The 19,346-nt window shown below is 44.8% G+C and overlaps 1 protein-coding gene across 1 annotated transcript in view; it reads right to left on the bottom strand.

The window, feature by feature from the left end:
* Positions 1-19,346, bottom strand: part of AHR (aryl hydrocarbon receptor) — a 723,464-nt gene that overhangs the window by 62,276 nt on the left and 641,842 nt on the right. The window contains exon 9 of the mRNA XM_069648615.1: positions 8,919-9,060. Coding sequence (XP_069504716.1) covers positions 8,919-9,060 — 142 coding nt within the window. The remainder of the gene's footprint in view (positions 1-8,918; positions 9,061-19,346) is intronic.

The following is a 19,346-nucleotide window of genomic DNA, read 5'->3' as shown; positions in this document are numbered from 1 at the left end:
CCCTAGATTTGAATATAGGCAAATCCAAATGTATGGTCTTTAAGCTTAAATTCTCACAACATAGGCCCATGATACTTAAGGTAAATAATGTACCATTAGAGCAGGTCAAATATTCTGACTACCTTGGGTCAGGTTTCACGAGTCTGGAGGCTGGACCTCTCAGCTGGACAAGTCTAATACCATAATGGAAAAATATAACAGAGATATTATCACCTTTTTTACAATACATGGTAGTGGTGCTGTCTCCCCTGCGTTGGCCATGTTCCAAAAACAGTCCGTCTGGCCAGCAATATATGGTTCAGAGATTTGGGGATACACTGATTTAGAGAAGCTGAATATCAGTGAACGCAAGTTTCCCAAGAAATTGGTACTATTATTTCAAAGTGCCCCATCATCCCTGTTCCATCTGGAATTTGATACAATGCTTCTGGACTCTCAGGCGGCATATAACCAGGTCATGTATTGGCTAAGATTATGGATTATGAAGGCTTAGAATTATATCTCGATTCCTTATTCCATTTTATGAGCTTGGATGGTGGTACAAGCTCTAAGTGGGTCAGCCATGTAAAGCACAGTCTTATTGTATTGAATGAAATAATCAAGCCCTGTGGGCAGAAGTATTAAGACAGGTGTAAAACAAGAAGCACAGTATCAATTTGAGGCACAAGCAAAGGCTTTGAAATTAGACCCAGAATATGTCGAGTCAAGATTGCTTGATGGCCCCAAATTGTATCTTGATACCATAAATCCAGCACATGAGAGATCTTTATATATATGCTTTAGACTGGGGATTTTACCGATTTACACATTTGTCCATTCCTGCAAAGAATCTGGGACAGATGTGTGTCCGATGTGTGGGGCAGCAAGTGAAACCTTGATACTTTAGATATAGGTATTGGAGACCTGTCCTAAAAGCAGCTGGGATTTGCCACCTGCTGTTTGCAGTTCTGTACCTGGGCCAGCCTCAAATTGCTTGTGTTGTATATGCAGCAGCACTATACATTCACAGGGCATGGATGCAAGGATTGAGAGTGTTGAACAAGAATTGAGGATGATGGGCTCATTCTGCAAGGCTGCGAGCATTGCTCTCCTGGTTGTTCTAAACCTTTCAGTGGCCAATCGCAATAGATCTGTGGCTTAAAATGTTACCGAATGTTAGATTCATTTTTTTAACTATTATGATGCTTTCGTTGCTGTAAACTGCTAGTCGGATCACTTTTAGTTGGAATTGCAGTGCTCACCAAGTTTTATATGATGGCAGTGCTATGAATTGCTCATATTTTCTCATTTTCTCTTTCGCATTACTATGATTGTATTATCTATATTGAGTAGTTGCTTTTATGGTTTTACACCGAAATAATGCTGTATTGACTGACTGACATCAGGGGAAACAAGGGACAAAAAATATTGAAAATCTATTAAAATGCAACATGATCTAAAATGGGTCTCAGGGAGTCTAATGTTCAGAAGTTGAGTTACCAATGTTTTCTTCATGTTAAATAAAAATGCTGTGCAGTCCCAACTCGAAATGTTTTAACTAACTTGAACATATCAAATAGGCGTTCCACGTGGTTGTAAGAAACTTGCAATTTACCTAATTGCATGGTAGCTTTATGTTCTTTGACACATGATGTTGTTCATTTGCTAAAAAAAGTGCTTGTAAATAAAATTGTAAAACAATGTTCTCATTCAACTCACTAACACACATGGTAACATACAATTCCTTCTACTAAATGAATTATGACAATGCATTACTTACCGTAAAAGCATTTCTGATGGTTAGATTCACATGCTGGGCATAGTCCGACATCCAGTGGTCACCGCGGAGTATTGCATTTTGTTTTTCGTAGTCGAAAAGGGGACGTCGACAAGGCGTGTCTGTAACACTATCCCTACAGTGACGTGCAGTGTACCCACAATCCCTCACGCGTCGAGGTCCCTCTGTTTGTATTTTTTCTGCCCTTAGGGAGCCTATTAGACGTGAGTACAGAAAAGAGGGATATAGAAGAAAGTCTATGTTCCTTCCATCCGAGCGGGGAGGAAGGGTCGGCGCATGTGAATCTAAGCAGATACAACCATCAGAAATGGTTTTACGGTAAGTAATGCATTGTCTTCTGATGTTTATTTCTATAGCGCTCCGGACCCGGGAGTTTGTTAATCTGCTTAGAATCACATGCTGTGCATAGACTAGCGAGCAGTACCCGGAGTTGGAGGTGGGTTGTGAGAAGGAACAGTAGAGAAAAGATGTCTTAATACTGCTTGTCCCACCTGGGAATCAGATCTAGAGTGGGCATCTAGACAGTAGTGTTTTGTAAAGGTGTGAACAGAACTCCGCTTTGCAAATGGACTCAAGAGGGACATTTGCAATGAAAGCTATGGAAGCCCTGGTGCCTCGAGTGGAGTGCGCTCTTGGCTTGAAGGGTAGTTCTCTCTTAGCAAGAGTGTAACAGAGAGTGATGCATTGTACAATCCATCTAGAAATAGGGGATTTCGAAACTGCATCTCCTTCTCTTACTGCTGCCACCGAGACAAAGAACTGATTAGTCTTTCTCAATGGTCTAGTTCTTTCCATATAAAACATCACTGCTCTGCGAACATCCAGTGTATCCAGGCTCTTCTCACCTAAGTTTGAGGGATTTTGAAAGAATGTTGGTAGTTCTATTGACTGGTTGACATGGAATTTAGAGATACATTTTGGTGCAAACCTAGGATGTGTGCGTAGAACCACATTATCCTTGTGAACTGTAACAAATGGGTCTAGTACAGAGAGCGCTTGTAGTTCACTTACTCTCCTAATGGAGGTGATAGCTATTAGAAAAGCAGTCTTAAGAGTGAGGTCTTTATGTGTTGCTTTGTGCATGGGTTCAAAGGGAGACCCCATGAGCCTGGTTAATACCACATTTAGGTCCCATCCGGGAGCAGGGTTAGCTATGGGAGGGTGGATCCTCTTCACTCCTTCCATGACGGCTTTAATAACTGGGACTTTCCACCATGATACTTTAAGTTGGGAAGTGGTGTATGCGGAAAGTGCAGCTAAATGGACTTTAATAGAGTTAAACACCAAGCCTGAGTCTAGTAGATGAGTCAGGTACAGAACAATTTGTGTGGGAGAGCAGTCAACTGGGTTGATGCTCCTTCCCCTACACCAGATGACAAATCTTTTCCATTTGCTAGAATAACAGTGATGAGTGTTAGGCTTTCTAGCTTCCCTGAGAATGTCCATGCATCTCTTCGGGAGTTGTAAAAGTCCAAATTCTATGATCTCAGGAGCCAGGCTGCTAAATTCATGGTCTGAGGGCATGGATGTAGTGTCCTGCCCTTGCCCTGTGACAGCATGTTGTATGGGCAGGGAAGTTTCACTGGAGGAGATAGGGACATCTCCATCAAGTGAGCGAACCAAGGCTATCTGGTCCACATAGGGGCCACCAGTATCATGGTAACCTGTTCCTGGTGCATCTTGTGCACTATCTTGTTGAGAACGGGAGTCGGGGGAAAAGTGTAAACAAATTTCCCTGACCATGGTATCGATAGACCGTTCCCCTTGGATTGGTTCTGGGGGTACCTGGAGGCGCAATCTTGGCATTACAAGTTCTCCAGAGTTGCGAACAGATCTATTTCTGGGAATCCCCATTGTGTGAAGATGTCGAAGACGATGTCTTCGTGTAACCGCCATTCGTACTCTGAGGGCAGAGGGAAGTCTCTGCTGAGTTTGTCTGCTAGCAGATTGAGTTCCCCTGGTACATGTTGTGACAGTAGGGACATGTTGTGTTTGAGAGCCCACTTCCAGATGTTCTGGGACAGCTTTGACAGTCCTGGAGAGTGAGTGCCCCCCTGCTTGTTGAGGTAGTACATGGCTGTGGTGCTGTCTGTGAGGACCATCACTGTCTTCCCTTGCAGGTGTGCCTGGAAGGCTTTCAGTGGCTTGAACACAGCTAGTAGCTCCAGTAAGTTTATGTGCTTGGATGCTACGCTCGGAGTCCAGACTCTGTGAGCAGTCTGATGGGATAGGTGAGTCCCCAATCCTGTGAGGGATGCATCTGTGGTTAGAGTGGCTTCCACTGCGGGGGTGGCGAATGGTTTCCCTATTACCAGGTTTTCCTTCAACCACCACCATAGCGAGAGAACCAAGGCCTGCGAGACCACCACTAGATCGTCCCATTGTCCGCTGGCCTGACACCACTGGCTGTTGAGCCACTCTTGCATTGGGCGCATGCGCAGGCGCGTAAGGTACCAAATAAATACATGACGCCATCATTCCTAGTAAGCGCATTGCTTTGCGTACCTTCACCTCTCGACCGGCCACATATTGAGGGATTTGAAACAGCATGTTTTGGACCCTCTCGTTGGAGGGGAAGACGAGGTTGTCCTTTGTTCGAATTAGAGCCCCTAGGAATTGTTTGATCTGCCTGGGGTCTAAGCTGGACTTCTTCTCGTTGATGGAGAAGCCCAGTTTAAACAAAAGGTCTACAGTCTTTTGGGTATTTGAGAAGCATGCTTCGTAAGAATCCCCTGTTATGAGCCAATCGTCGAGGTAAGGGTATACTGGGATGGACAATATGAGCAGGTGGGCCGCTGCCACTGCCAGTACCTTTGTGAATACTCTCGGCGCTCATGCTATGCCGAAGGGTAGCACTCTGAACTGGTAGTGTTTGCCCTCTATTGTGCGCTGGCAACATTAAAATATGAAAGTATGCATCTTTCATGTCCAGTGCTGTCATGTAATCTCCCTGTGAAAGCAGGGGGATTACCTCCTGTAGAGTCACCATACGAAACTTTTGAGGTCTGACAAATTTGTTCGCTGGGCGCAAATCTAGTACAGGGCGCATGGTTAAGTCCTTTTTGGGTACAAGGAATTACACTGAATAAATACCTTCCATTACCTGGGATAGAGGCATGACATCTATAGCTCCTTTTTCTAGTAGTTGGTCCACTTCTTGAAGAAGGATGGCGAGGTGTTCTGGCAACATGTGTCGTCCCCTTGGGGCTCTGTACGTAGGGGAACTGTTGAATTCTATACAGTAGCCGCGGGCTATGGTTGATAGTACCCACCGGTCTGATGTTATACCCTCCCATGCTGGAAGAAAGGATGTTAACTGGCCCCCGACCGGTGAAGCATGGGAGGGGACCCGAATCTTTGAGTAATTTGGTGTTGGTGGCTTGGGAACCTCTAGGGGTGGGACCCCGACCTCTTTCCTTGCCATGACATTGTCCTCTTTGGTCATATTGTCCACTGGTGCCTTGGTTATAGAACCAGTTACCTGCAGAGTATTGCTGCTGCTGTTGTTGCTGCTGGCGTTGGCCTCGAAAAAAACATTTGTTGCCATAACTACGTTTGTTGGGAGGCCTTGAAATTTGATCTAGTCTCTTGATTGTGTCAAATTCCTTCTTTGCGGTCTCTAGTGCCTCATCCACCGCCTTACCAAAGAGGTTTGCATCTTCTATAGGTTTGTTAATAAGAGATGCTTGTGTTTCAGGTTTAAAGCCTGAATTACGTGACCATACATGGCGTTTGAGTAGGATTCCTTGGACTAGGGAACGCCCAGTCGTCTCTGCAGCATCCAGAGTATTTTTAATGATGCTTTGGTTGACAAAGGTCCCTTCAGTCACCGTGGCTAGAAGGAGAGTATGTAGGGGTTCCGGTACCTCCTCAATGTCCTTAAGTAGTTTGCTCCATTGTGCATCTGCGTAACTTGCCAGCAGAGAGTTGTTGTTGGCAATTCTTGCTGAAAAGGCAGCTGAGGCTGTAATCCTCTTTCCTAGGGCATACCATTTTTTAACCTCCTTATCTGGTGGTGCCTCGCTAGTTGACAGCAGGACCCCTGCTCTCTTCTTGGTATTTGTCACCACTAAGGAGTCTGGTACAGAGTGGCCCCTGATGGATAACGGGTCCGATGGAGAAGGACTAAATAATTTTTCTATCCTCGGGTTGACCCCTCTGATTAACGCGGGAGTGGATAGTGAAGGAATAATTTGTCTCTTTACTGAAGCGAGGAGGGGAATGGTTTGGCTGACAGGGGGTTTCTCCTTAATGATCTTTTCTACAAAGTCGATGTCAGGAGAAGTTTCCCGGTCTCGATCTCGAAATGCGCTGCTGCCTTGCGTAGGAGTGCATTAAAGGTAGGTTGATCGTCTATAGGAGATGTATTCCTAATAGGTGAGTCTTTGGGTGGGGACAGGTTTATGGCTTCAGGGTCTGAAAACGCTGATGGGGACTGCCAGGGCTGTGAAGCGCCTTCTTCTGGGTCTTCTCCGAACCCCCCTCACCCATATCCATGTTGTCTTCAAAACCTTCCTCCTCAAGGTTTTGTTCCCCTTCATTGCCTAAGAATTCGTCATCATCCTGAAAGTGGGGGTCCTCTCCAGTGAGGTCATATAGATCTACCTCCTCTTGGGGGGATCAAACAGGTACTTGGCCCTGGGATCCTCCTGAGATCCCTCTCTTGATCTCTTGGGTGTTGGAAGGTTCTGAGTCTTCATAAACCTCTCCATTTTGTCCATACAGAACTGGAGTCTTTCTAGGGTTTCTTGAGGTACCCTGGAGCGGTCAGTGGGAGAAAAGGGAGGGCCTTCCCTTAGAAAATGCTTCGACCTATCCCATAACGTCGAAGAGAGGTTCCCCTCGCCTTCTGAAAAGCCTTCTGGTAGGCTAGGAGTCCCTCTCGACGAAGCGGGCGGTTCCTGCCTTCCTTCTGACCTTTTCGGCATTTCCCGGGCCTTATGAGCGGTAACTGACATCTCTTTCACCGTCCATCTCTGGCTATCAGTGGAAATAATCCTTGCCAGGCTCTCGACAACAAAACTGTCTGTCGAGGGTACCTCCGGCGTCGACGTTACAGGCGGCGCTTGCTCTACGCTGACGGGCGCTCTCTGCCGGTGCGCATCGTCTGGTGGTTTAGTGATAGCGCCCTTATCTGGGGGTAGCCCAGTCGCTAGTCGTGTTTGCGGTTGCGAGGGGGGCTTCAGACTCTTACGGTCTGAGGAGGCCGCCGGTAGGACCTGCGTCTCCGTTGGCGCTAATGCTCTCTTCGTCTTCGACGAGGAAGAGCTGTGGGTTGTATGTTTTTGGGAGTGTTTTCTGTGTGCGTCCTTGTGGCCGGGGTGTTCATCCCCATAAGCAGGGCGTGAGCCGAGCTTGTCGGGCCGGGGACGGACGACAAGGAGCATGAACGCTCCTTGGAGAGGTCTACGACTTCCGAAACGGACGTCGGGTTGTCACATTCCTCGTCACTTTCTGCGGCGGTGGTGGCGGGTGATGAATCAGACCTGGACATGGCATAGGCTGCCCACTTCTTGACCCTACGGTCTTTCAAAGTCTTCGGCTTAAGGAGCTGACAGGCCCCACAGCCGTCTTCTTGTGGTCGAGGGGCAAGCAACGGTTACACCGTTTATGCTTCTTTTTCCAGGTAAATTTTCCTTTGCAACACAGGTAAAACCTAAAGGGCGTCCTCTCCATAGCTGAGGAACAGATTGCATGTGACAACAACCCCGAAGGAAAGGGAGGGGAAAGGGAAAGGCATTCTCAAAGAGAGACAATAAATGTCCCACAACCCCACTCTCCCTACTGTATTTGGCCGTCGAGGCCAGGCCACGTGTTCGGCGAACGCCGAACAACCTCCTCCGTCGAAGGCACCACCGTCGGAGATCTTGATCGACGGTGAACAGCTTTGCAGCTACGACGCCGAAGGAGGGATGTAAGTAATAATATAAGTTAAGGGCGACCAAAGGTCGAATAAAGTTTTTTGCAATGTCTCTCGAGGAGCTCTGCGTATAGGCGACCAATACCTGGGCGGAAAAAAAACAATCTGAAGGACGTCGACGCGTGAGGGATTGTGGGTCCACTGCACGTCACTATAGGGATAGTGTTACAGACACGTTTTGTCGATGTCCCCTTTTCGACTACGAAAAACAAAATGCAATACTCCGCAGTGACCACTGGAGGTCGGACTATGCACAGCATGTGATTCTAAGCAGATTAACAAACATCAGAAATTCACTTACGAAATCACTGTTTAAAAAGCCATTAACATTAGATGAATACTGCCTAGCTACTTATGTCCCAGTTTACCTGTTGCAGAAAACTATTCAAAACACAGGCAGATATAATTATCTAGCAAAGGACCAATGATACTGCAAATTCAAGATTGTAGCGGTATTGGACGGGCCAGCCTATCCCTCCCACCCAAAAGCCCATTCTTTCGCTGTCAAGAGGCTTATCTTCATCTTCCATCCTGCAACAGCTGCACTCTACTTAGGCAAAGCATTGATAGCGGCAAAGTGAAAAAGTGAAATGGGACATGTCTGCAAGTGGGCAGGGGTAGGAGTGCTGGGAGGACACAAGCGTGTTCTGCATTTCAAGGCCCCTTCCCCACTCTTCCTACAATAAATCAACTTTAAGAACTCTAAGGACTTCCTTCTAAGCATTCCAACCACCTTACATTAGAGACACAAATCCTGTAATGACCCCCACCACAGACCTATTTGTTAGCACATCAGCAGTTATCGAGCTATGACTAAACTCTCCTCTTTAACTCTAACACACTCTCTGACATCAGCATCTAAGCAGAACCAAAGCCCTGCATTACTTCAGATCGTGGGCTCTCTCCTTTGGATAAAATACTCCAAAATGCCTCATCCAAGTCCATAGAAGCAGAACGACACTCGGGTCTCAGGGACTTCTGACCTGTACCCATCAACACCAGAGGTTTCGATTCTGCCTCTCATGAAATCCCACAAATCCCTACCACCCTTTTTTCTTACACAGTCACCCTCAGCAAGGCCAACATACACAGCAGACGCATGCTAAATAAGACCTCGTTTAACGTTGTTAGCAAAATGTTGCCTCTACGAGGGTCATTCAGCATGTACATTTTCATCAGTATTAAGGAATACATTGGAAAAAATCATGTCTTATATCTTACATAAGAGGCCTTTGCGTAGCAATTATATAATCCGGTCGTCCATTTTTGTACACCAGGCGTGCGTTTGCTTGTACCCATGTCCAGCCATTATCTCTGGTGAGAAGTCTGAACACCGTCATGCCACTCTCGCCAGTCTTCATCACTAGAAAAAAGGCACAAACTTTGAATCACCAAAGCAACAGAAAAATATGAGTCAGAAACAGGATGCAAATATACAAATAGCAAAGACTAAAACTGTAAAATCAGTCAATGCTGTGCACCATCTTGCCACTGTCAAGAGTTCTCACAAGGCTCTAGGGGAGAGACTGGGTCCCACTTTTCCACAAATAGGAAAATAAACTTCAGTTAAATTCTCCTTTGCACACCTATTAGTAGATATGGTAGATCTTTGGAGAGGAGTGAGGTAGGTGAAGTCACAGGGTAAACGTTTATCCTAATAAGGAATTTGGCTGTCAAGGCATGGTGGACCTCTTTATTTTTCACACATTCATAAGGTACAATGAAGAACAGCGTTCCTAATTTAAACCCCAAAGGTGTACTTTAATGCATACAAAAACACATAACAGTTAATTATAGGGTAATCCAAGCGGTCATAACTTCTCAGAGTGTTCCATGTGTAGCTTTGCTACACTGCATCTAGCCACTGTTTATATTCAGCCACACAGGCATCCATCCAAAATGCTCCAAATGCAGGTCTGCAGCTTTTTATCTCGCCACTGTTTCTATTGCCACACTCGCATTCCTCTTCCCAAAGTGTTTCCAGGGGTGGGTTTTCTGTTTTTGAATTTTGCCATTGTTGTGTTTTGCCACACTTGCCTTTTCTCTTCCCACAGTGTCCCAGGTGTGGATTGTCCACTTTGATTTTCACAACTGCTATATTCTGCCCTCCTACCATGGCTAACACCTCCAGAATTAGAGGCGTCGACTGATGCTCCATAAGGGCCTCCACTCATCCGGTCAGACACCACCCTTACATGCTGCCACCTCCCACCCAACCTAAAACTCATGAGAGGCCACAACCTACTGGGGGATTACTGGCTGCCTTCCCTGCTCACTCCTTCCCTCTTGGCCTACACCCCCACTCACCCACCAACACTACAACCACACCACTCTGATCCATGCCTTGCATCTCTAAGCACTTTACATGCACTTTACATGCAGTCCTGGCCTCCACACCTAGCTCAGCCTTCCCTCCAACCCATTCCCACACGCCCCCAGCTCACCAGAAAAAACAGACACTGCACGCACATGCCTCTTCTATCAGGCATAATTCGCCCTATGTTCCGTCCAGACCCAAGACTAACCCTCATACCTCCACACTTGCCTCCTCCCCCACACCTCCAAACCCAGTAAAATAACTTTTCAACTTGCTAAACAGCCCTAAAGGCACCATCGCCATGCCATACCCTGCTAGAAGACTGTCACCAGACGAGCCCCTCCTGACTGGATACCCAACTCAGAGCCCTTCAAACCCCACCCTCCTCACATACACCACAGAACCAGCCTCCACTATCCTACCTCACCCCCACACGAGGGACACTAATCCTCAACCCCCTGCATATACTCTCACCCCTTGAAGCCACATTTCCATTCTATAAACACACCTCTTCTATCACCCAAGCCCTCAACACGCATCAACCAGCGACAAAGCCTCAACCCCCCCCCCCAAAATGCCCCTTATATACAGACACATCTTGGACCCGGCACTGGCTTCCACCTTCCCCCTCTTCCACACGACAAACCATCCACCCGACATCCCCTTCCAGCCCACTGTGGGATGTTTTTATCCATGCATCCAAGCCCTACCACAAAACTGTGCATTACGGGCATTGAAAACATCATGATGGCCAGAACTCACCAGAAAATGTACAGGGAAAACATGAAAAATAGGTTGCCATCCATTTTTGCCTCTGTCAATGTTAATACAAGAGACCATTGCCAGGCCCTATCCTTTGGCTACACACTGAGCAAAAGAAAGTGCACAGAAAGATGGTTCTGTTCAAAATCTGTTTTTATTAATGTCAAAAATTGCTAAGATCATGGGAACGAAACCACCAAACAAAAATCCAACTCTGGCAGAGTGTTCTACTTTACTCTACTGCATATCCACATCAATGTCATGTTAAGCAAGGATAATATACTATCAAGTAAAGTCCCCTTTTTGAAATGGATTAATTCAAGACAGCTCCCAAAAATGGGTGCAGTACCAGCGCTCGACACTAACCGGCGCTAGCGGTCTAAACTCTGACTGGTGACCTGTATTTCAGAAGCTAAACAGCATCCTGAGCTAGCTGGGACTTCAAAGGCTTGCTGATTAATGAGGATTCTCGGCACCTACTGTTCCCAGGCCCTATACTAGAAGGCAGTCTGATTCAATTAACAGTTCAAGAGGCCTCTGTTCATGGGAAGTCTTCACACCTGCTCTTACCACCAACAGTACAGGATATCGCATTGACATGTAAATTAGGAGGGGAGGATAGCTTCCTGCAGCTTGGAAGAAAGGAACAATAGCCCCTTTCAATTGAACAGGATATGCTGATTTGAGCTGTAATTGTCAACAGTTGCTCTGGCAGGAAAGCATGTGACATCGGACTCAGCCAGCTAGAGGCGGGCAAGACTGGGTTGTGGATTTCATATTGTACCAAATGTATTGTTTTATCAAATTTCTTATAAAATATTGTATTAAGCTGACAGAAATGTACAATTTGGAGATTCTTAATATGAAAAATGTACCTACAATTTGAGACTAAACTCCACTCTGTGTGACGTCTAAGACCGAACCCCGCTATTTATTAATATTGCAGACACTGTGCTTACACTAGAGAATTGAAAACTTATTGTAATGTGCTCAGGGAGGGGGTGTACCTCTGTGTAAATTTTGAGGAAAAACCAATGTTGCAAAAGCTACTAAAAAGCGCAAAATGTTGTCATTTCTGAACCCAAGCTCGCAGGAACATGGGGCTTGATCAGAGACCTGTCTTAATTCATCCATCATGTGTACATGTATTTTCAACAACTTGTGTATCTGGGAAATATGTGTTTTGGGTAAAATTGATTTTCTCAGTAAAAGCAAAGGGGCGTTTCTTCAATAGATTGTAAAATGGTAGCACTGGATGACTCACAACTCTGTTCTCCAGTGAGAGCACAGAAACTCCTATAGCCTATCAGAATCCTCAGAGGGTTGGGCATAGAAAGTTAGCCTTCCCACCCACTTTCTAAAGACATAAAAGGAGTCATTGAGACCCAGGTAGAGACATTCACTTCCCTCTTCAAACTGATTTCTTGCGAAGCACTTTGAAGGACGACTCCAGATCCAGAACCAAGCTACAACTTGAAGCAGAGAGGCCTAGTACACTAGCTGAATCCTTCAGAGGCCTCAGAATCCAGCAACCTAACCAAACTATTCAACAGCCGGGCGAGCTGTTTGATTCTGGCCTAGAACCCTGTGCCAGAAACACCCAGAAAGCAGAGCTGTATCCAGGACCGAGACCAGACCAGACCAGACCGCTGTGCAGTGCCGAGACTGGAATCAGAGATCCAGAACCGAGACTAGACCAGACCAGGTTGTTGTGAGCAGAACCAGTGCCAGAGACCGTCCCGTGGCGAGAGAACCGCAGCCAACCTGACCAGATCTTGACGGCCTATTTCAAATTTATAGTGTGAGTACCCAGCCAGAACTGTGCATAGTCATCTATTAGTTTAAAATAAGCTTATCCCATCCAATTCAACCTGCCTAGAACTGCATTAGAAATCGTGTGTTCATTCTGTGACTTTAAAGCTGTGAAAGTGTCATTTGTCATTCTGAATCATTATTTCATTTCTGAAAATCTACCTCCACAAAATCATCCGTATCTTTTGAACCATATATGCTAGGAACGAGATTTAACTTTCATCTTAAAGCTATAGTTTGTCCGTAAACGCACTTTACGCACTCGGAAAAAGTGCTGCGAATTGCAAATTTGACTCAAACTTCTTCACCTGTCAAAAATAGCTGTCTTTTGCTTCCATTGCTAAAATCCGTTTTCAACCTGATAATCCCTCATGAATCACTGATAGGGTTGACCTGAACTAATCTTAAGTAGCTATCACCTACCCTGAATATCCTATAGGGAATTAAAACCATTTTTAGCATATTTTCACTTCTTTGCAAATCACATTTAAAGTATTTTTGCCTGTGTTTTAAAATCATCCCTGTTGCTCTAGGCTTGCTAGGGGGGAACTGAATTGGTATTGCAATTGACTGTATTCCTGAAAATTGTGTGCTCTTCTTCCATCTCCTTATATTGCATAGGGGGGGAGTGAATTGTCAAAAGAAAAAGTGATCATATTATCTCTTGTGGAAACCATCTCAGTTATTTCTGTGCTGCATTCTTTTCCATCATTTCATTACCTTGAAACCATAAAAGCATTCTCGGCTACTTTATCCTCTCTATACCAACACCTAAGTAATTAAAAAAGTGTGCTAGTGTAATACTATCCATTGTTGATCACTGTCATATTCATAAGTATGCTATCAAATATTAATTTATTTATAAAAGTGTGATATATATGTTGTTTAATTTGTAAAATAAATCTTTTAATTTGCAAAACAAACCTACTTCTTGGCTCAGTGAGGTCAGGGGGATTCAAAGAGAGGTGTGTTATACAAGGGTTTATCATCCAGATTCAGGAACTAGTCATAAAAATATATAAATAAGGGCTATCATTGGGCATCCCAGACTAGGCACTGACTTAGTTGGAGTATTGAATTGAAGTTGCTTAACACCACCTCCACTGCAGCAATCTCCTCACCAGCCATCATCCTCTCTCGCCTCTGCATCAACCCATCCCCATCCTTCAGGAAACATCCCTTCTCCCCCAGCACCCACCCAGAACCTAAACCCCGACCTCAAACAAATGAGTAAACAGTCATCTGACGTGTATTCTCATCTATGCCAGATCCGTCGCAAAAAATTGTCACAACATCTATGACCTAATCTCATCTGAATGCCCTCACATCCTCTTCATCACCCTCCAATTGCACAAGAAGCCTTCTCCTTGGGTTACATACATATTGTGCATGACAGGGCTAGCAGGGCAGCTGCCACACAGACTACAAATCCCTCCTGGTAATATTCATGCTCATCCCATTTCACAGTGACAGCTTCCTGCTCATGGACCCTGGGCTACAATAGAAGCTTTCACAGAATCCCTAAGTGGCTCCTTAGCAGCCATTATGATTTCCCAGCCCCACCTCACAGTATTTGGGTATTAGGGTATTTAAACATCTGGTTTTCCATGCCACATAACCCTATGGCCGATCTTTTCTGGACAACCTAGAAACCTTCCACCTCTTACAGCAAGTCTCAGGCCCTACCCACTCTGCTGGTCACACCCTAGATGCAATCTTCGGCTCACCTGACCTTATCACCACACTATCACCATGTCCACTTGTCTGGACTGATCACTCTGCTATACTGTTCACCCTCACCCATCTCTCTGGCAGCTCTGGGGCTACAAACCCACTCCCACTTCTGGAAGAAAGTCAAAGTTACTCCTGACGTAGGAGACACCCTATTTCCCCCCTGTCCTCCTCTTCCCTCTATTTGGGTCAGATTCCCAACTTTAATCACTAGCTTTCTGAAACACTCAGTCCCCTCGCCCCCTTCAGATCCTTCTCGAATAGTCAAGGCCTCAAAAAACTAAAATCCCAGAACCACAACCTAGAGCGCAGATGGTGGGCAGATACAAAGTCATCCAAAGACTGGCCTACCCCACCCAACTCAAAGCGTACTGGGCCGAGATTCAGAAAGCCAAAAAGTCCTATTATTGGAACCAAATCTCCAATGCTAGGACCCTTAAAGGGATCTCTTCAAGCTTATAGCCGAACTCAACATCCCTGCCTGCACCACCAACACTCCCAACCAAACCCAATCCCTCTGTGACTCCCTCTCAGACCACTTCCACAATGTAGCTCTAGAGAGACACAATTGCATCCTCTCTAAAATCACATTGCTCCCCCTCCCTCTACCTCTCCTATGACATCAGAACCACCATCCATCATCCTGTTCTTCTCTTCCTTCTCTCCACTCTCCCATCCGCAATTCCTCAACCTACTATTATTCAGTCACACCTGAGGACCCGCCGGAGACTCCTGCCCCCCTACTTTACAAAAGGAAATCTTGACAACTACCTGCATCACCGACTTTGCAAGGTCCATCGTGAACACATCACTCACTTCTGGCAACCTTCCCAGCAGAATTCAAATACTCCTACATCAAGAGCCTGCCAATTACAGACCTATCTCAAACAACCGATACACAGCTAAGTCAACAGCTCGAGCAGCATACTCACAACTATGCCTCGACTCCACACAATCCGGTTTCAGACCCTCACAAGGAACTGAATCCTTCCTAGTCTCAATCTGGGATGATCTTAAAAGGCAAATAGACTTAGAAAGCTGCGCCACCATAATCCGACTACACATCTCAGCAGCATTCAACACCACTGACCACTTCATCCTCGTTGACAGACTTCACACAGTCTGCATGCGGGACTCAGCCCTGAATTGGACATCCTCCTCCCTCTCCAACATATCCCAAATAGTACACATGACTCTATTCTCCTGGGCTCTCCGCCCAGTTGCCCATGGAGTGCCGCAGGGTGCCTCACTCTCCCCACTCCTGTTCAACCTCTACCTGAGCCTACTTCCTGCACTCATTCTACCCAATGAGCTACCGTGCTATAATTATGTAGAAGACACTCAAATCATCTTAAAAAGGGGGAACTCCCTCCCATTAAACATCCTTCCGGAAAGTTCTTAAAACCGGGTTCTTCCCATCAGCACGCTCATAGACTTAGCCGGGATCGCACTCGTGGACAAATCATCGCTTACCACCTCTCAGGGAAATCAGCACACATGAGGAGTCTATTTAGGTGGGACATGGCTCTTCCTAATCAGTCCTTTATGAAACGCTCCACATGAGTAAATCCAACCATGCTTCAATCTTTCTTCACCAGACACTCATGCACTGCATCCCAGGGAATACAGCTGTGTCACACTGGCGTTCGGTCCGCATAACAACAAACATCTGCGATACACCCTCTTTGACTGAGTCCACCCACCGTAAACATGCATCACCCTCAGCACAAATGGCTCCTCTAAAAGAATATGCCGAGTCCCACGTAAAATTCAGTCCAGCCGTTCTCATGGGTCTAACTCTTATGAATCTTTTTGACTCTTTGACAATTTGACAAAGCACCCATCCCCGTACATGAATTACAGTCTTCTATTAGGGACCTAGCCACTCCCTACCTTCGTTATAGCTATACATGCACACATGCATTTTATCACTCCTTTCATCACTTCTCAATCTTCTGATTACGATCTTCCAAAGGGCATTCATCCTCACAGCGCTTTGACATATCAATAACAGCAGGCACTATACAAATACCAAAACACATAACATAACAAGCTTACAAAGTTTCAAAAATATATATACTTGACTGCAGGTTCTGTGTCTATGTTTTGAGATAGTTAAGTGTGTGGCCATATAGCAACGGTCAAACTTTAATGCATTGGTTCAGGCTCTTTAGTTGGCATGTGATGCTCAACTTTTGCAACATTCGAGTGACTGCAGTGTTACATGTCATACTATTCTGCTTTTGTATAGTTCTTAGTGAGTTTTAATCGTTAAGGTTAGGAAATGAGACAGTCACAATTCTTCATGTTGCTCTGGCTCTACTGTCATCAGACTTCATCCAATTCAGGTGTGCTGTTTAAGTGTCAGTTTAAAGTCAGCTGAAATGCCCCAGTGACAGTATCTGATCGGTCACTGGAGAGCTGCTCAGCCATGCAAGGGTGTGGCACACACCTTTGTGTGCAGCAAAGACAAGGATCCACTCCCAGTAAGTGAGGTCAGGAACATAGGGACAACAGGAGTGCTGACCCCCCCACCCCACGGTAATGGCAACAATTAACTACATTGTAATTTTCGTCAGAGGAAATGAAGCCACTGGAACCAGGCTTCCTTGCAGGTCCAGCCCTTTGCTGGTGAAACAGCTGCAGGTGTCTGTTTATTTCAGCTGTGGGGCACTGCACTTCTCAGCTCGACGTCTCTCCCAGCGTCAGTGACACTTTTTTGACGGGGGCTGTAGAGCAGGGAGTGTACAACAATTAACACTTTCCTCTAATGAGACTGGGCTGTTGAGCTATGAGCCTTGGTCTCACTGTAGGTTAATAAGTAACTCTCTCGCTCTCCAACGTAAGGGGCAGAGCATCACCATAAAATGGTACCTGCAGGTAAATTGTGGTTAGCAAAGATTTCTCCCCCTCCCCCCATTTTCAAATTGTTGAAAACACCAGTTGTTTCCAACGTTCCTGAACTGCATTATGGGAACATTGGCCCACTTTTGCTGCCCAAGCCCCATTCATTGTCGCAGTCTGACCTGCTACACGCTGTACACATTTTGGTACACCCAAATGGTGCCACCATCATGATCCTTAAATTACAAAGGGGAAATTACTGTACCACTGTTTCTTTTTTTTATTATTAGGAACACAATCAATATAATGGTGGGTTTCAAAAAATAAAATAAACACGTTTACTATAGAATGTGAGCGTACGCCCCTCTTAGTTGCCATCTACGTGAACATCTAGGGCTTTTAACTGGGTGGCTATGTGACATGTGTGGCTCTTTTAACTCATTTGGCCTATTCTACTCTTTCTTTATTCAGGCATCAGTTTCCTCAAAGCGACCATCCGGGGAACAGTAACAATTTACACCATCCGCGTACCCATTCTACTGAACACAAGCCTAAAACTGCTCCGGCATGAGAATAGCTTTCCAACCATTACCTGATGCAATCACTCCAATTATTAAAACAGTTTGATTTAATGTCTGTTTAGGGGTAATCAAATGTACAAAATAAAACGTGCTGATCGTAAAATCAAAGTGCAACTTGTATAGCAGTGTCTTGCGCACCCTGGCATAACAGTAACATGCTGACTAATATATAGCTCGCCATCAAAGTCGAACACCTTAAGAGGCCATGGATACAAGAGGCGATAACATAGTCACAAGTGTTTGATGCATTAGGTGAAGTCAAAATGGTAACCATGCGAAGAAGTGTGACACTGGCAACTATCCAGCATGTCATAAATCAAGGTCCTGTGTTCTAATAGGTCTACATAAACTTCTCCAAAATGTGCCTATGGAAGTGAGCAGATATTTTACTAAAGATGTGTCCCAAACGTGAGAATGGGAGAGACGAATCCCGAACGAACTCGAAGCAGGCTTCTGGTCTGACGTGATGTGTTGCTTCCAGTCTGGAGACAAATAACACGTTTATTTGGCAGGGTCTCATAGCCAATCAGGGCTGGCTCAGGAGATTTGTTGAATTCATTCATCCACTCAAAGACCTCAAATCTCTGTTACCCCCGTATGTAAGCTCCAGCTCAGTTCCGGTACCTTTATGGCATTTGGTCCGCTGTGAGGGAAAGTGTTACACAGTGTGTTTGGTGGATTCTGGAGCTTTTGCAAACTGGTTTACAAAGTTGTATCTGATTGTGGCTAGTCCGTTGTGCAGTTATTTGACGTTTAATTATTTTTTTATTAATTATAAGTTGATTTGGTCAAAAATAAATTTAACCTTTCCACATAAAAATACACAATAATATATAAAAGAAAATCATAAAATACAATTTTGATAACATTTCTAAAATTCGCAGGACTAAATTAATCTCAATAAAATGAATTATTAGTTTTAACAAAGATTTAACATAGTAATAAAATTAAATTAGATCCTTTTCTTTGATTCCAGTGTTATGAAGGAAGCTGACAATTGCATATCTTATCGATTTTTTGATGGTATGCAACAGGGCTAACCATAGCTGTTGAGCAGTTAATCTTCAAAATTATTTCTGAATTCTTTGTTCCTCATTGTTTGTATTTCTGTATTAAATGTTGCAACGTTTCAGCTTCCTTGTAGCAAAATCGACAGCTTAAATCGTTATGTGAAATCATTTTCCATTTTGAGAGTATTACTTTGGTTGGCCATATATTAAGACGAAAGCGCAGAAAGTCTGCACGATGATTAGGATTAGGAGATCATATTAGGTAAGACTCTGTCAGACCATATTTTTTTAGAACACATGGATTTCGGACACATTTTTGGTACAGCATGCAAGCTGTTCTGGTTTGTATCCAATCAAATTCCCATACCTTTTGTGACGCTTTATTTGGGTTTTCAATCAGTAATTTTTCCGAAATCCCAGAATCATGCATTACTTTTTGCACTTTGGTCCTCCAGATTTTAGCGAAATCATCATTTGATGTAAGTAAATGCGTCAATATTAATTTTAGAAGTCCATTATCTACTTCATTCCTGACACATTTTCTATACATGGCACACAATTTCCAATTGTACATAGCGTATAACGAGATGAG

Source organism: Ambystoma mexicanum, chromosome 2q (genome assembly GCF_040938575.1).
Source record: "Ambystoma mexicanum isolate Mex_15411 chromosome 2q, UKY_AmexF1_1, whole genome shotgun sequence".
NCBI classification, from domain to species: domain Eukaryota; kingdom Metazoa; phylum Chordata; class Amphibia; order Caudata; family Ambystomatidae; genus Ambystoma; species Ambystoma mexicanum.
Note: the sequence above shows the minus strand (reverse complement) of the source record. Positions and strands in the feature narration are given on the sequence as shown.